Source organism: Globicephala melas, chromosome 7 (genome assembly GCF_963455315.2).
Source record: "Globicephala melas chromosome 7, mGloMel1.2, whole genome shotgun sequence".
Classification (NCBI taxonomy): Eukaryota; Metazoa; Chordata; class Mammalia; order Artiodactyla; family Delphinidae; genus Globicephala; species Globicephala melas.
Genome location: NC_083320.1, coordinates 30110412 through 30122890, shown reverse-complemented (window position 1 = coordinate 30122890; position 12479 = coordinate 30110412). Strand labels below are relative to the sequence as shown.

General features: G+C 48.1%; 1 protein-coding gene across 5 annotated transcripts in view; it reads left to right on the top strand.

Annotated features, from left to right (window-relative positions):
• The window catches only part of NRP2 (neuropilin 2), a 114987-nt gene that overhangs the window by 35788 nt on the left and 66720 nt on the right, over positions 1 to 12479 (top strand). For all 5 annotated transcript variants that reach the window (XM_030853985.3, XM_030853993.3, XM_030854012.3 and 2 more), the window contains exons 4-7: positions 4847 to 5077; positions 6145 to 6300; positions 8163 to 8332; positions 10198 to 10353. In XM_030853985.3, the coding sequence (XP_030709845.1) occupies positions 4847 to 5077; positions 6145 to 6300; positions 8163 to 8332; positions 10198 to 10353 (713 nt within the window). The remainder of the gene's footprint in view (positions 1 to 4846; positions 5078 to 6144; positions 6301 to 8162; positions 8333 to 10197; positions 10354 to 12479) is intronic.

Here is a 12479-nt window from a genome sequence, read left to right as displayed (position 1 = left end):
CACCTCAGGGGCTCCCACCCCATCTACAACTGTGTTTCCCTCGCCAGCAGCCCAAGTTTTACAACTCATGGACAGAGTCTGCTGAAAGGGGAGGCTGTCAGCCTTGTCATCGAGGGGCCCAAGTCCGGCGCCTGTTGAGTTCAGTGTGAGGGGAACTATTCATATATATTTTCTTTTTCGCCAAACAATTCTTGAAAGGAAGTGGTAGCTGCTGAAAGCACTTTTTATATCCACTCTGTCTAAATATTTGCCAGATTTGTCTGCCTGAGAACAAGATCGTAGAATTCAGTGAAAGGTTGGAGCCAGAGTGGGAGCCGGGCGCGTCCCAGGGCACGAGTCCCAGGAAAGACCGTCTGCCCCGGGTCGTCATGCAGCTGACTACATGAGGTCACAGGGACTGACAGTCTGTGTGTCCAGTGGCTCGGGCTGGTGTGAGGCACCCAAATCGCCTCATCCACATTCCCCTGAGTCCTGTGTGAGATTCAGATCAGTCAGTGCCACTGGCACTGATGGACCCCTCATTATGCCATCCTCTGCTGGGGACTAGTGGGGAGAGAGAAGAGAGAAGGAAGGAAACGGGGTGTTTGCCCTCTTCTGATTGGGGAGACAGTGTGTAAACCCACAGCACAGAACAGATGCACAGTCTATGTTATTGGATGAATGTGTAAATTGATAGGTAACTTGCAAGGTAAACTATTGTTACAATATGAGGCAGAGTGAATAACTGTGAAGGTATGATTAACATGCTGTGGATGTGAAAATGAGGGAGCTGCTGAGTGGCTTGCCGGTAGGTTACCTGGGAAGTCTATTAGGTAGTTAGGTCCCCAGTGCTAAAGCTGCCATTCGGCTCCACTGTGCTGACCACGAAAGGAAAACAGCTCCAAGCAAGGGCATCCAGGGAGCTAGCCACCGGAAGTCAGAACAAGGGTGCGGAGGACCATTCCAGCTCATCTCTGTTTCATGTTTCCCAACTTAGTATTTCACAAAGGATGGTGCCACATCCTCCAGAAATCGACACAAAAACGTGAATGTTAGCTCTATCCATCACGCAAATGTGAAGAGTCGATCTTAAAAGCCAAAACACACAGAAGGTATCATAACTCAGCATTGCTCTTTTGAGGACAGGCTGACGTAGGATTTTGAATGAGGCAGCAAGCCTAGAAACAAAGGAGCCAGCCAAGGAAGGTGGCTTGGGCATGGAGAAGTGGGGCAGTCTACTTTAAGGCCTGGGATTGCCTACAGAAGGAAGAAAAAGATTACTGCAGCAGCGGGAGGTAACAGACCGCCGACAACAGCCATTCTTCTGGGGAATGTAAGAAGGAGGTGAGAGCCCAGTGGCCTCGGCGCTGTTCACACATGCCATCATGCCCATTGGAAAGAATAGCTCTCAGCCTGAAAGTCAACCCTCGTAAAGCACGTATATGTGCAGGGGGCGGGGTGTGCCAAGTTCAAAACTGAGAAGTTTAGGAAGATGAGTATTCTTCCAGGTGCCACGTCCCACACCCAGATCTCCACTGTTGGAGCCCTGAGAGAAAACACGCCAAGTTATGTCATCCACAGAACATGAAAGAAACGCATGAACATCCTGAAGAAATCTAAACAGCACACAGTTGTGTTTGCTAGTCAGATTCATAAAGAGAGAGAAGGGGGAACTGTAAACAGATACACAACTGTACAGAGGACTCTGGAAGCCTTCGACAGCACATCGCCCAGGCGGGGCTCTGCTGCAGAGTTATACTGACAGAAATAAACTCACAATTCAGTACAGATGGGGGTGAGTGGCTGGAGAGGGAGGTTCGTGTCTGCCCTGAATGAAGTGGTTTATGAAAGAGTCTGTGTATGACCAGACGGTCCACATAGAAAAGGGTAAACCAAACAACTCGCTGACTTAAGTGATCCCAAGTCACAAATCATAAGCAGAACAGAGAAAGGAATTTTAAAATAACTTAAAAAGTAACATTGAAACTGAATCACTGGAAAATGTGGGGGGTTTTGTGTGTTTGTTTCCTGTCTTCTGACCAAAGTTCAAGATCAAGTTTTCTTTTGTGGTGCCCAGTGACATTTTGGAAACTGAAATCTCGGGTTCTTCACAGACAGAGAAAACCTGGGGTGCCCCCTACTCCCACTTCCTAAATTGAAGAACTGGATTTACCCTTGTGGTCAGCCTCAACTCATCTTTGGATAAATCCACCATGTTTTCAATAGCCTTATGTGTACAGATTCTCCTTCTGCTTGCAGAGTTATCGTACAATTTACAGTGAAAAACCACGGAGTGGGCATTTTTCATACCAGAGTCCTTTGGTATGAAATCATTCACTGCAGCCAAAATCCCCCAGCTTCTATGGACAATTTTAGCATTGCATAAACTTGAGTATTTATTGACTGAGCTATTTTTTTAACCTTTAATCCTTTTAACACATTGCAGAAAAGCCTCTTGGATTAGGTAGATAACTGCAAGACTCAACCCTTGTCCCAGGGATGGTCACCCTTTCCTGAGATCTCTTCTCCACATTTGATATTCAGCTGCCTGCCTTCTGACACTGACCATAGTCCAAACAGCAAGATGGTGCAATTATAGATGGATGCACGATTGTAATGGACAGCCTTGACTTTTCTGCATGAAAAGGATAAAACTGTTTTTCTACTTCATTCAAAATAAGCCACAGGATACACCCGTGTATAGCCATATGTCAGAAGATAGATACACACTTTTTTTTTTCTTTTTGCCTTAAGGACATCAGATTGAAAAAAGTCTCTCCAGTCCATTACAGGACCACAGAACCTTGGAAACTGTGGGTACTTTAGAATCTCACATTCTCCAGGCCTCTCTTGGGCTTTCTAAGTGTCTTTGCGGAAGCGCCTGTCCCCCATGGATGACAAGGACTAAAGAAAGATTCCACTATAAATTCCCCACTCCAGGGGGTGGGGGTGGGGGGTGATTCCCCTTGCCTTGGAAAGGAATGACAATAGGGCAAACGCTAGGAGGGAGTGTCAGGATGCCTTTTCTAGAAGCAACTTGTGAATAGGGTTAATTTCCTCTGGCAAAGTGGCCGGGCAGCCATAAATGCTAACCTTTTCAAAATCCCTCTCAGCCACCTGAAGACCTGCCAGCTGGCTTGGCTTTGCTAAACTGCCTCATCCTGGACCATGGAGGAGGCTTTCAGAAGCTGGGGTTCTGATAGTAAAAACAAACTGGGGGAGAGGTCATCTCATCTCCTGCCTCCAGGCCTGGCTGCCCACTGGGCCACCTGGCCTCAGAATGATGGAACGCAGAGCCTCTGGGATGCAGCATTAGAGAACCTCTGAAGAAGAATCCTGAAAAGATTAGCTCTCGCCCCAGGTGTCCCAGGTTCCCACCCTGCCAAGGCTCTGCTGGCTGGAAGGGCGGAGGTGATGGAAGGGTGAGCAGGGATATTGGAACTTCCTGTCTGATGCTAAAAAAAAGTTTCCATCCCCTCCCCCACTTATTTGCATGGCACCTTTTCCAAGTCAGACATTTGCCACTTTCCAGAAAGCCATCATCAATAAAGAGACCCGTCCAGGGGCTGCTGCGGGAGCCACGGATAAAGACATTGCTGTGGGCTAAGATCACTGTATTGACATCACGCAGTTATATTTCAGTGGGATCCCCAGAGGACACTTCCTGCCAGTAAACACCTAGTTTATCTAGTATTTCTGTGTTTTTTCTTCATGCTTAGTGTGCCTATTATTCCGCTCATAAATCCTGCTCCCTTTTTCAATTTTAAAATCAGAACGTAGCGAGATCAATGCTAATTGGGCAGCATTTACATTCATCGCGTTAACTTGCAAAACTTCTGACTCCGTGCAGCTCCCTGGGCCCATGGTCTGGGCTGCAGTGTCCTGGGACCGTCCCAGGCGACCCTGGCAAATGGTGGCTGGGTTACAGCACACGAGGGCCCTTTTAATGTGACTCCACCTTGAGGCATTAGGGGAGACAGTGGCTGTAATCCTTTTACGAGCTCCCTCCCGCTGCGGTCCAAGCCTGCACCAGGATGCGAATGTGCGCAGCGTTTAATAAGACGCCTCCGTGAGCCCCAAGAAAGCAGACACAAGAGCTTAGGAGAGAAAAAAGGCCGTCCCCACCACAAAAGAACCAGAAGCCTTCCAAATGTCAATGCACTGCCACATTTTTTCCAAACTTGCTGCTGGAGCGGCCTTTAACATCCCCAAACCCTGCTGTGATCCACCAGCTACAAACCTCAATTGTTAATTGTCTGGCCACTACAGAGCCGCTAGTTTTAATATAGTCATGACATGAATGAGACCCGAGCTCCCCTTTGCCCCTCCCCTGAGGCACCTTGGATCTTGGAGGGAGTTGGGGGCACCAAGTTGGCTCTGGTACAATGGGGGCCAGTGTTGAGGTCAGCAATAAATAAGGGGTAACATTGTTTTCCCTGCTGGCAATCAGCAAGCCTTCCTTGAGGATTGAAATAACTTACATTTCTGGAGCAAGCAGCTGAGTAATTGAGAAAGAAGACTCTGTTCCTCTTTTCAAGAGAATCCATCTCTCTCTCTCCCTCCCTGTATCTCACACACACTTCTTTCTACACCACCCCCCTCCCAAATCCTCCACTGCTGCTGTTACTCTAATATGCAGAGCAAGCCTGCTCTACTCCCTAATTTCTCTCCTAAAGATGGTCTAGGCTTTATGGCTTGAAACGTTGATGTGAAAAGTATGTTGCTTCAAGGGCCACTCCAGTGGAAACAAAAACTTTGTGAGGAGGGAAATTTGGGCCCAAACATTTAAATAACCCATGTGACAGAGGCAACAGAGAAAGGCATCCTCTTCCACTCTCTTAATGCTATGGTTCTCATTTACATACAGGCTCCGAAGATTGTTCAAAGAACTTCACCAGCCCCAACGGGACCATCGAGTCCCCCGGGTTTCCCGAGAAGTACCCACACAACTTGGACTGCACCTTCACCATCCTGGCCAAACCCAAGATGGAGATCATCCTGCAGTTCCTGACCTTTGACCTGGAGCACGACCCTTTGCAGGTGGGAGAGGGAGACTGCAAATACGATTGGCTGGACATCTGGGATGGCGTCCCCCATGGTGAGTGATGGCGCGTCACCAGGCACTTCTCAGTAGCTTCGCCTTTGCCTGCTAATTGCTTTAGGAGCAATAAAAAAAAGAGAGAGAACAAAGACTTTAAAGTTCCTCAGGGTTTATCCATGACCCATGATGACCTTCTCTTCTTATCCTTCGCCAAGGATGACTTCAGAGACATTGTAGAAAGACAGTTTTCTCTCTTGGAGATATTTCTTTGGAGAAGGATAGGAGGAGACTGAGTAGATACTTGGATGAGGATGAGAAAACCTATAGGTAATGTTCTTTTCTGCTCCGAGTCATCAGGCTTGCCACAGAGAGTGACTCAGTGACCACCCTCTATGCCCAAATAGGACTCTAGAGCCAGACTGACTAAGTTTGAATCCTGGCTCTGATATTAGCAGCTCTGCAACCTTGGGCAAGTTCCTTAACCTCTCTGTGTCTTATCTGTATAAATAAGCTGCTATTATCATCACTGTAATTACTGTCATTTTATTATCATTTATATAGTCATAGATGCATAAAAGGTGCATCCCCCAAGGCCAAGAGGAACCTGTGCTTCTCAGGTGGAGACCAGCATAAGTCTGGGGTATATTTGGGATCAGCAAGGAAACCAATCTTTCACTTTCGTAGTCTTTCTAAGTATTTTGCACTGTAAGGAAGACTTGATGGCTAAGCAATTTCATTTCCTGAGAAAATCATAAGATTTAGTCAGGAAACTTGGGTTGGAGTCCCAGCTCTGCTATTCCCTAGCTGTATGAACAAAGAAAAGTCACGTGCCCTCTCCAAACCTCAATTTCTTCTTCTGTAGAACAGGCATTATAATGATACCTTTCCAGTCCATCTCCCAGGGCTGTGAAAACAGAATGAGGCCAGGTCAGTGAAAATACTTTCTAATGTGCAGGAAAAACATTAGCCATTGCTCTTAAAACAAATCTCTGGTTGTTCTTTTATGCCAAGGCTTCCAAAGCGGTGCTCCATTGAATGACTTGTGATTGTGGGAAGGGAGAATGTATGGCCAATGGGGTTTGGCATGTCCACTTCTGTGACCTCTCTTTGTCCTGCATGTCCAGTCGGACCCCTGATTGGCAAGTACTGTGGGACCAAAACACCTTCTGAACTCCGTTCGGCCACTGGGATCCTCTCTCTGACCTTTCACACGGACATGGCAGTGGCCAAGGATGGCTTCTCTGCACGTTACTACCTGGTTCACCAAGAGCCGCTAGAGAGTGAGTTGGGAACCTCTGTCCTGTCCTCCTATCAGGGCTGTGAGGGTGTGTGGGGAAGAGAGGCTGACCTGCAAGAGAAGGAGATGGGAATTCTCCAGAATTTGCAGTGACATCTGAGCTCAGGGGATGGGAGCTGTGTCCTCTTGCTAGGCAGAGATTAATGAAAATAGGATAAATGTCAATCTGGCTACTCATTTCTTTAAAGAAAAGGTATGGGGACTTCCCTGGTGGCGCAGTGGTTGAGAGTCCGCCTGCTGATGCAGGGGACGTGGGTTCATGCCCCGGTCCGGGAGGATCCCACGTGCCGCAGAGCGGCTGGGCCCGTGAGCCACGGCCGCTGGGCCTGCGCGTCCGGAGCCTGTGCTCCGCAACGGGAGAGGCCACAGCAGTGGGGGGCCCGCATACCGAAGAAAAAAAAAAGAAAAGAAAAAGTATGTATACCAAGAATCAGTTATTCCCGTGGAATGTTGCAGGACCATCTCAAGGTTCAGAATGAAAGGGAGGTTAGTTAGGATATTTATATCGAGTCCCCTCCTGTGCTAACATTTTTTGAGTCTGGGGCCATTTTCTTCCCTCTTCAAGCCTCAGTGACCATTGTCAAAAAACTGAGCAATTTTCAACCTCTCTCTCTATACGTATGTTTTGACATTAAACATCTCTCGCCCTGGCTAGAGTTTCTCTCACTAGGCTGGTACACTGCTTGGACTTTCAGTTCATTCTTCTAATAAACACAGTTTTTTGAGCTTCTACTATGTGCAAACAGAGAAAGTATAACCCTGACCCCAGTGGTCATGGAACCTGCTGTCTTTGAACCCAGACCATCACTCTCTTGCCCTGAGCTACGTCTTTAAATCAGCTCCTCTTGGACATGTGCTTAAGATGTGCTGCCATTTTCACCAAGCAGCCCAAATGATAACTTGAAGGACTAAAGGAACATTTTCAGGATGATTGGAGCTGGGCAAATCCTGCTATGGCTGTAGACAGCTTACCACATGCATACCTGCAGACACGGCAGCCTGGCCGACTGATGGGTTTTGTTCTGAGTTTTGCTTTTGTTTTTTTCCTCAAAGAGCTCATGAAGATTGAGTGACAAGAAAACAGTATTGTGAGTTGCACCAAGTTCTGCAAATGGCCCGTGTGGTCACAGAGCAACAGAGTAGGTTTGATACCTGAAAAAGATTGCTGGTCCTTATCTGACACATGCACACACAAATATTGACCAGTGTCTGTGGAATCCATAGGAAGGACAGCAATTAAACTGACAGCGCAAGCCCAGGGGAAGTGACTCCTGGGTCCATTTGCCCAGACAGGTGGTGCAGGATAATACAGAGTGACACACTTCTGCTTACAGAGAGGTCTCCCAAAGACAGGTATTTATTGCTTTGTAACGTCTGTCTTCTGTGCCAGAACTCATGAGACAGTTGAGTGAAACAAAGAAAGAAACAAAAGTGCCTCCTGGGTGTTTATTAATAAAGCAGGCTTTCCACGATGTATCAGCCCACCCAAGTCTATCACGCGTTTACCTGTATTTCAATAAGAGTGCATCTGGGAACTGTGAGCATCCGTAGCCTGTAGCACTAACAGTTCTTGTGCTTTAGTTTGTATTTTTAATTTGTATGATGATTCTTATTTATCCAGAGCCTGATTTCTTTTAGGTCAAATTTAGTTCCTTTCAGACCCAGAGGGGGTGTCAATCTCTGTGACTTGGCGTAGTTGTTTTTAAAATGTGAGTGTATAATTAGGTCTTTAAGATGAGGGAGTGCCTGCAAGGACTCATCCCTAGAAGGGAGCAGCGTTCTGGGGGTCCCAGGGGTTTAAGATGGAGAGACCTAACTCTGCCCTTGACCATTTCCATCCCCCAGACTTTCAGTGCAATGTCCCTCTGGGAATGGAGTCTGGCCGGATTGCTAATGAACAGATCAGTGCCTCGTCTACCTACTCTGATGGGAGGTGGACACCTCACCAAAGCCGGCTCCATGGCGATGACAACGGCTGGACACCCAACTTGGATTCCAGCAAGGAGTATCTCCAGGTACTGACTCAGATACCAGAGGGTGTGCAGAGTGTGTGTGCATTGGTGGGCAAGGGGGCTGGCTCCTTCGCTAGAGTGGACAAAGAAACACAACATACTTGAGAACGTCTTTCATCCATCCATCCATCCACCCATCCATCCATCCATCCATCCATCCATCCAAAGAAATCCGTATTCCAGCCACAAATAGACTATACCAGGCACTGTGCTAAGTGCTGGGATAAAATAGCTGGTCAGATGGACACTGCCTCTGCCCTTGTGAAGATTACCAGGCCTTGGAGAAGTTGCTTGCCTGGGAAGCTGTTTGCACTGTCACTATAGTTATCCAAGGAACTTCCATAAACAGTTACAGAGCGTCCTCATTCTCAGCATAGGGAGGCATCAGAGACTTAGGGGGCATTTTTCCTAAGGGCAGGCATGAGAAGCACGGCAGCTTCTCATGATCTTTGCTGTTCGGAGGGAGCCCTCCCAGGAAGGTTTTGCCTATAGCTATCAGGAGAACACACGGGAAAATGTCACTGCCAGGAGTGAAACTCCAGTTGCTCCGATGCCCTGCAGCATCTTTTCAGACTATTGTTTGCTTTCCTTCTTTCAAGACTTGCAGCTCCTGTTGAGTAATCCTCCCTTGCACTACACACTGGTCCAGCTCTCATCCCCAGGGAAGAGCAAGCTGCTAGTTCCATGCTAGAGCAATGACTGCTTTCATGACACACGGCAGACAGCCTCGTGACCCACTGACAAGCCTGTCCTAGCTCTGATGCGACACGGCGACCTCTGCTCTGAGAAGGACGTCACAGAGCAGACAACAGGAAAGGGAGAATGACCACTTAGAAACTTCCAGGGAGTCCACAGAGGTTCTAACGCCCAACCCTAAGGCCATCTGTCACTATCTCTCCTCTGCTTCTCCAATAATGCTTCTCACCTTGCAGAGCTTCCAGAAAGTTCTCCTTTCTAGCCCGCATCCTGTTGATTGTAGTCCTCGTTTTGGGTCCTAATCATATACTTTCTCTGATTGCTCTCCACCTGTTTATGATACACATACACAGCATTGTGTACTCCTTTCGAATGCTTAATGGTGCTGAGCACATACTAAGTAGCCAATAAATGCTTACTGAATCAAATTTTACCGGTGTGTGCTGGCTAAATTTTGATCACGCAGAGATTGCCACTAAGAAACACTGTGGTCAGCAAAGGAATAACATCCAGCAATTTCCAAATGTGCTTGGTGTGGTGGGAGGGGAAGTGCCTCAAAATGTTGGCCCTCCTCATCGGGCAAAAGGTCAGGACTGCGGTGCATAAGCTTAATTGCTTGGGCAGACTCTGCATGCCCTCTGACCCCTTGGTGACCTGAACCACTAAATACACAATGGAGTGAGGAACTGAGGGGAGGGGAAACAGCTCCGAGCTGAGACTTTGGCAACTAGGGCATCGAAAGTGAATTGGCTTGAATTGGACTGGAGCAGAGCGGAGTGGATTGGATTGGATTTAGCCGTTGTTCCTTTAAACCAGCATCCACTTTCACTATCCGAGGCAGGTCGTGGTTGAGTAAGAAGGGGTCGTGGTTCTAGATGTTCAGTCATTCCTTTAAGATAAACATAATCCTGTCTGTTCAGATTTGCAAAAAAAAAGAGAAAAGAAGAAAAAAAATCAAGTTCCAATTTCTAAAGGTGTCCAATGTAGTTCAAATATGTTGAGTTCAACTGTCCAGGGGACGCAAACAGATACTGATCACCAACACCTGTGAGCGAATCACAGACACGGGTTGTGAGCTGAGGATTACACGTGTGTCCTTTGAAGAAAAAGCCAGATGCAGCCCTGTGTCAAGAGAGTCAAGGCCCCCTTCCTTCTCCGCCTGTCTTCCTCAGGTGGACCTACGTTTTCTAACCGTGCTCACGGCCATTGCGACGCAGGGAGCGATTTCCAGGGAAACCCAGAATGGCTACTATGTCAAATCCTACAAGCTGGAAGTGAGCACTAATGGTGAAGACTGGATGGTGTACCGGCACGGCAAGAACCACAAGGTAAACCCGTTTCCCCGCTGCCTGGGCACGCCGGGGTGGGGCAGGAGGGCTGGCACAAGAAGGGCTGCAGAGCCAGCCCACGTGGCCAAGGAGGCCTTGTTCCCTGAGGCTCCAGTAATTGATGGAGGCATCGGAATGCTGGCCCTGCAAATATTCTTTCTTATGCTAAAGTGATTGGAAAACACCTTTGTCTCTCCGACAGCCTGGCTGCTGTCACATTGCACAGCAGAGAGAGAAAGAGAGCTTGCAGGGTGCTCTCTGACTGCAAATGAAGGAGAACATGTGTTCCCCGTCTGAGTCTCCCCATACAGGATTCATTGAGCATTTATGGCCTGAGTCCCTTCCACGTGCTGGGTTAAGAATCACAAAACGTCATGAAACTGCCGTTCGGGAGTTACCGAGGTCTGGGAGTAAAAGGGCACAGATCCTGAGAGGGAATCACAATGTCCCGAAGAAGAAAGAGGATAATAAGTAATGAGGGGAAATTCGGTGTGTCGGGGATGGGATCTGAACTGGCAGTCGTGTGGCAGCGAGGCATTGAGTTCGCTCGGCTGGTGCCTTCAGGGTCTGGGGCTCTCGGAGGTGTGTCCGCACGGGCGATGTGGGGCTTTTGTTGTACATGTGGACGAATGTCTGGCACTTCGCTTTCCTAAGACACGTGGCACTCTGGCGGTGATCAGGCCCGCAGCTGGCGCCCGCGAGGTGCATACTGGGTGTTAGACTCAGCATATGGGGGGCTTATTGGAAACGGCTGGTTGTCTCACGTGGGCAGGGCAAGAACTCCGTTCGTTGTGGGTTGGCTCTCGGGTCTCAAAGGAGAGCGCTCATCCTTCCCAGTGGAATCGGGAACTGAGGGAAAGGGTCTCTCCTCTTACTGCCACAGTCCCAGCAGCCCCCTGGTCGGTCAGGTGTGAATTATCAAAAGGCGACACAGGTGGTCCAACCTGGAGAAGCCAAAGGTTTTTTCCAAACAGGGACCCCTTGGCTCCTGTCACTGCCCCAAGGCAGCTTGCTCTTGCTGGTGTAACTGGAAACTTTGGACCCAGAAAATCCTAAACTATAACATTGGCACTGTTTCACTTGGGAAATTTGAGTTTTTAAAGGAGTGGATTTTAAAAAATTAAGATCGCCATAGTAACATGGCACAATTCATCTGAAATCATGGCTTCTAGATATTACCAGGTGTCTCTCTCTCTCTCTCTTTCTGTCTCTTTCTCTCTCTCTCTCACACACACACACACACACACACATCCCATTTCACAGATAAAGTGAGAGACTTAGCAATTGAAAGACTTCCCCATCTTGACGAGTTGAGCCAGGGCTGGTTTCTCATTGCCTGCCTTTGTTTCAGGAAGAGTTACCAAATGTCACTTGGACATGGCAGGCCAGAGTCTGGCATGGGCTGCTGGGAGCACCCTGGACTGAGTCCTCATCCCAGCCTGCTCTGTTTCATACCCTTTCTCTCCAGCCTCCCTTTTCAGTAAGAAACTGGTAGAACCCAGAAGGTCAGCCAGGCGGGCGAGGGCCAGCAGCTGGGTCGGGGTGGGTACGGGGGAGGGGGAAGAGATTCCCCCAACCGTCTCCCTGTCTAGGCTCAATGACTAAGCACCACTGGCCGGAGGGATACTGTAGCATAAGCCAATTTTAAAAGCGTGCAGATGGACCGGGATGCTATTTAAAACACCATTTGCTGGAAATCTGCTTTTGGAAATACCTTAGCACTGCACATTTGGATAGAATGCTGTCCTCCCTGGCTTTATCCCTGGTATTCGTTCTGCAGGGAAGATATCCCTGAGGATGGAATTTAGCTCTCTGGGCTCCTTTAGAACCATTCTTCTCAACTTCTTCATATCAGATACATCCTCCTCTCCCTCTCTCTCTTTTTTTTTTTAAATACATGTTACATGTTATTTTATTTTTTAATTTAATTAAATTAATTTATTTATATTTTTGGCTGCGTCGGGTCTTAGTTGCGGTATGTGGGATCTTAGTTCCCTTACCAGGGATCGAACCCAAGTCCCTGCATTGGAAGGTGGATTCTTAACCACTGGACCACCAGGGAAGTCCCCCTCTCTATTTTCTCTCTCTCTCTCTCCTTTGCCTCCTCTTCTCACCCGTGGCTAGAT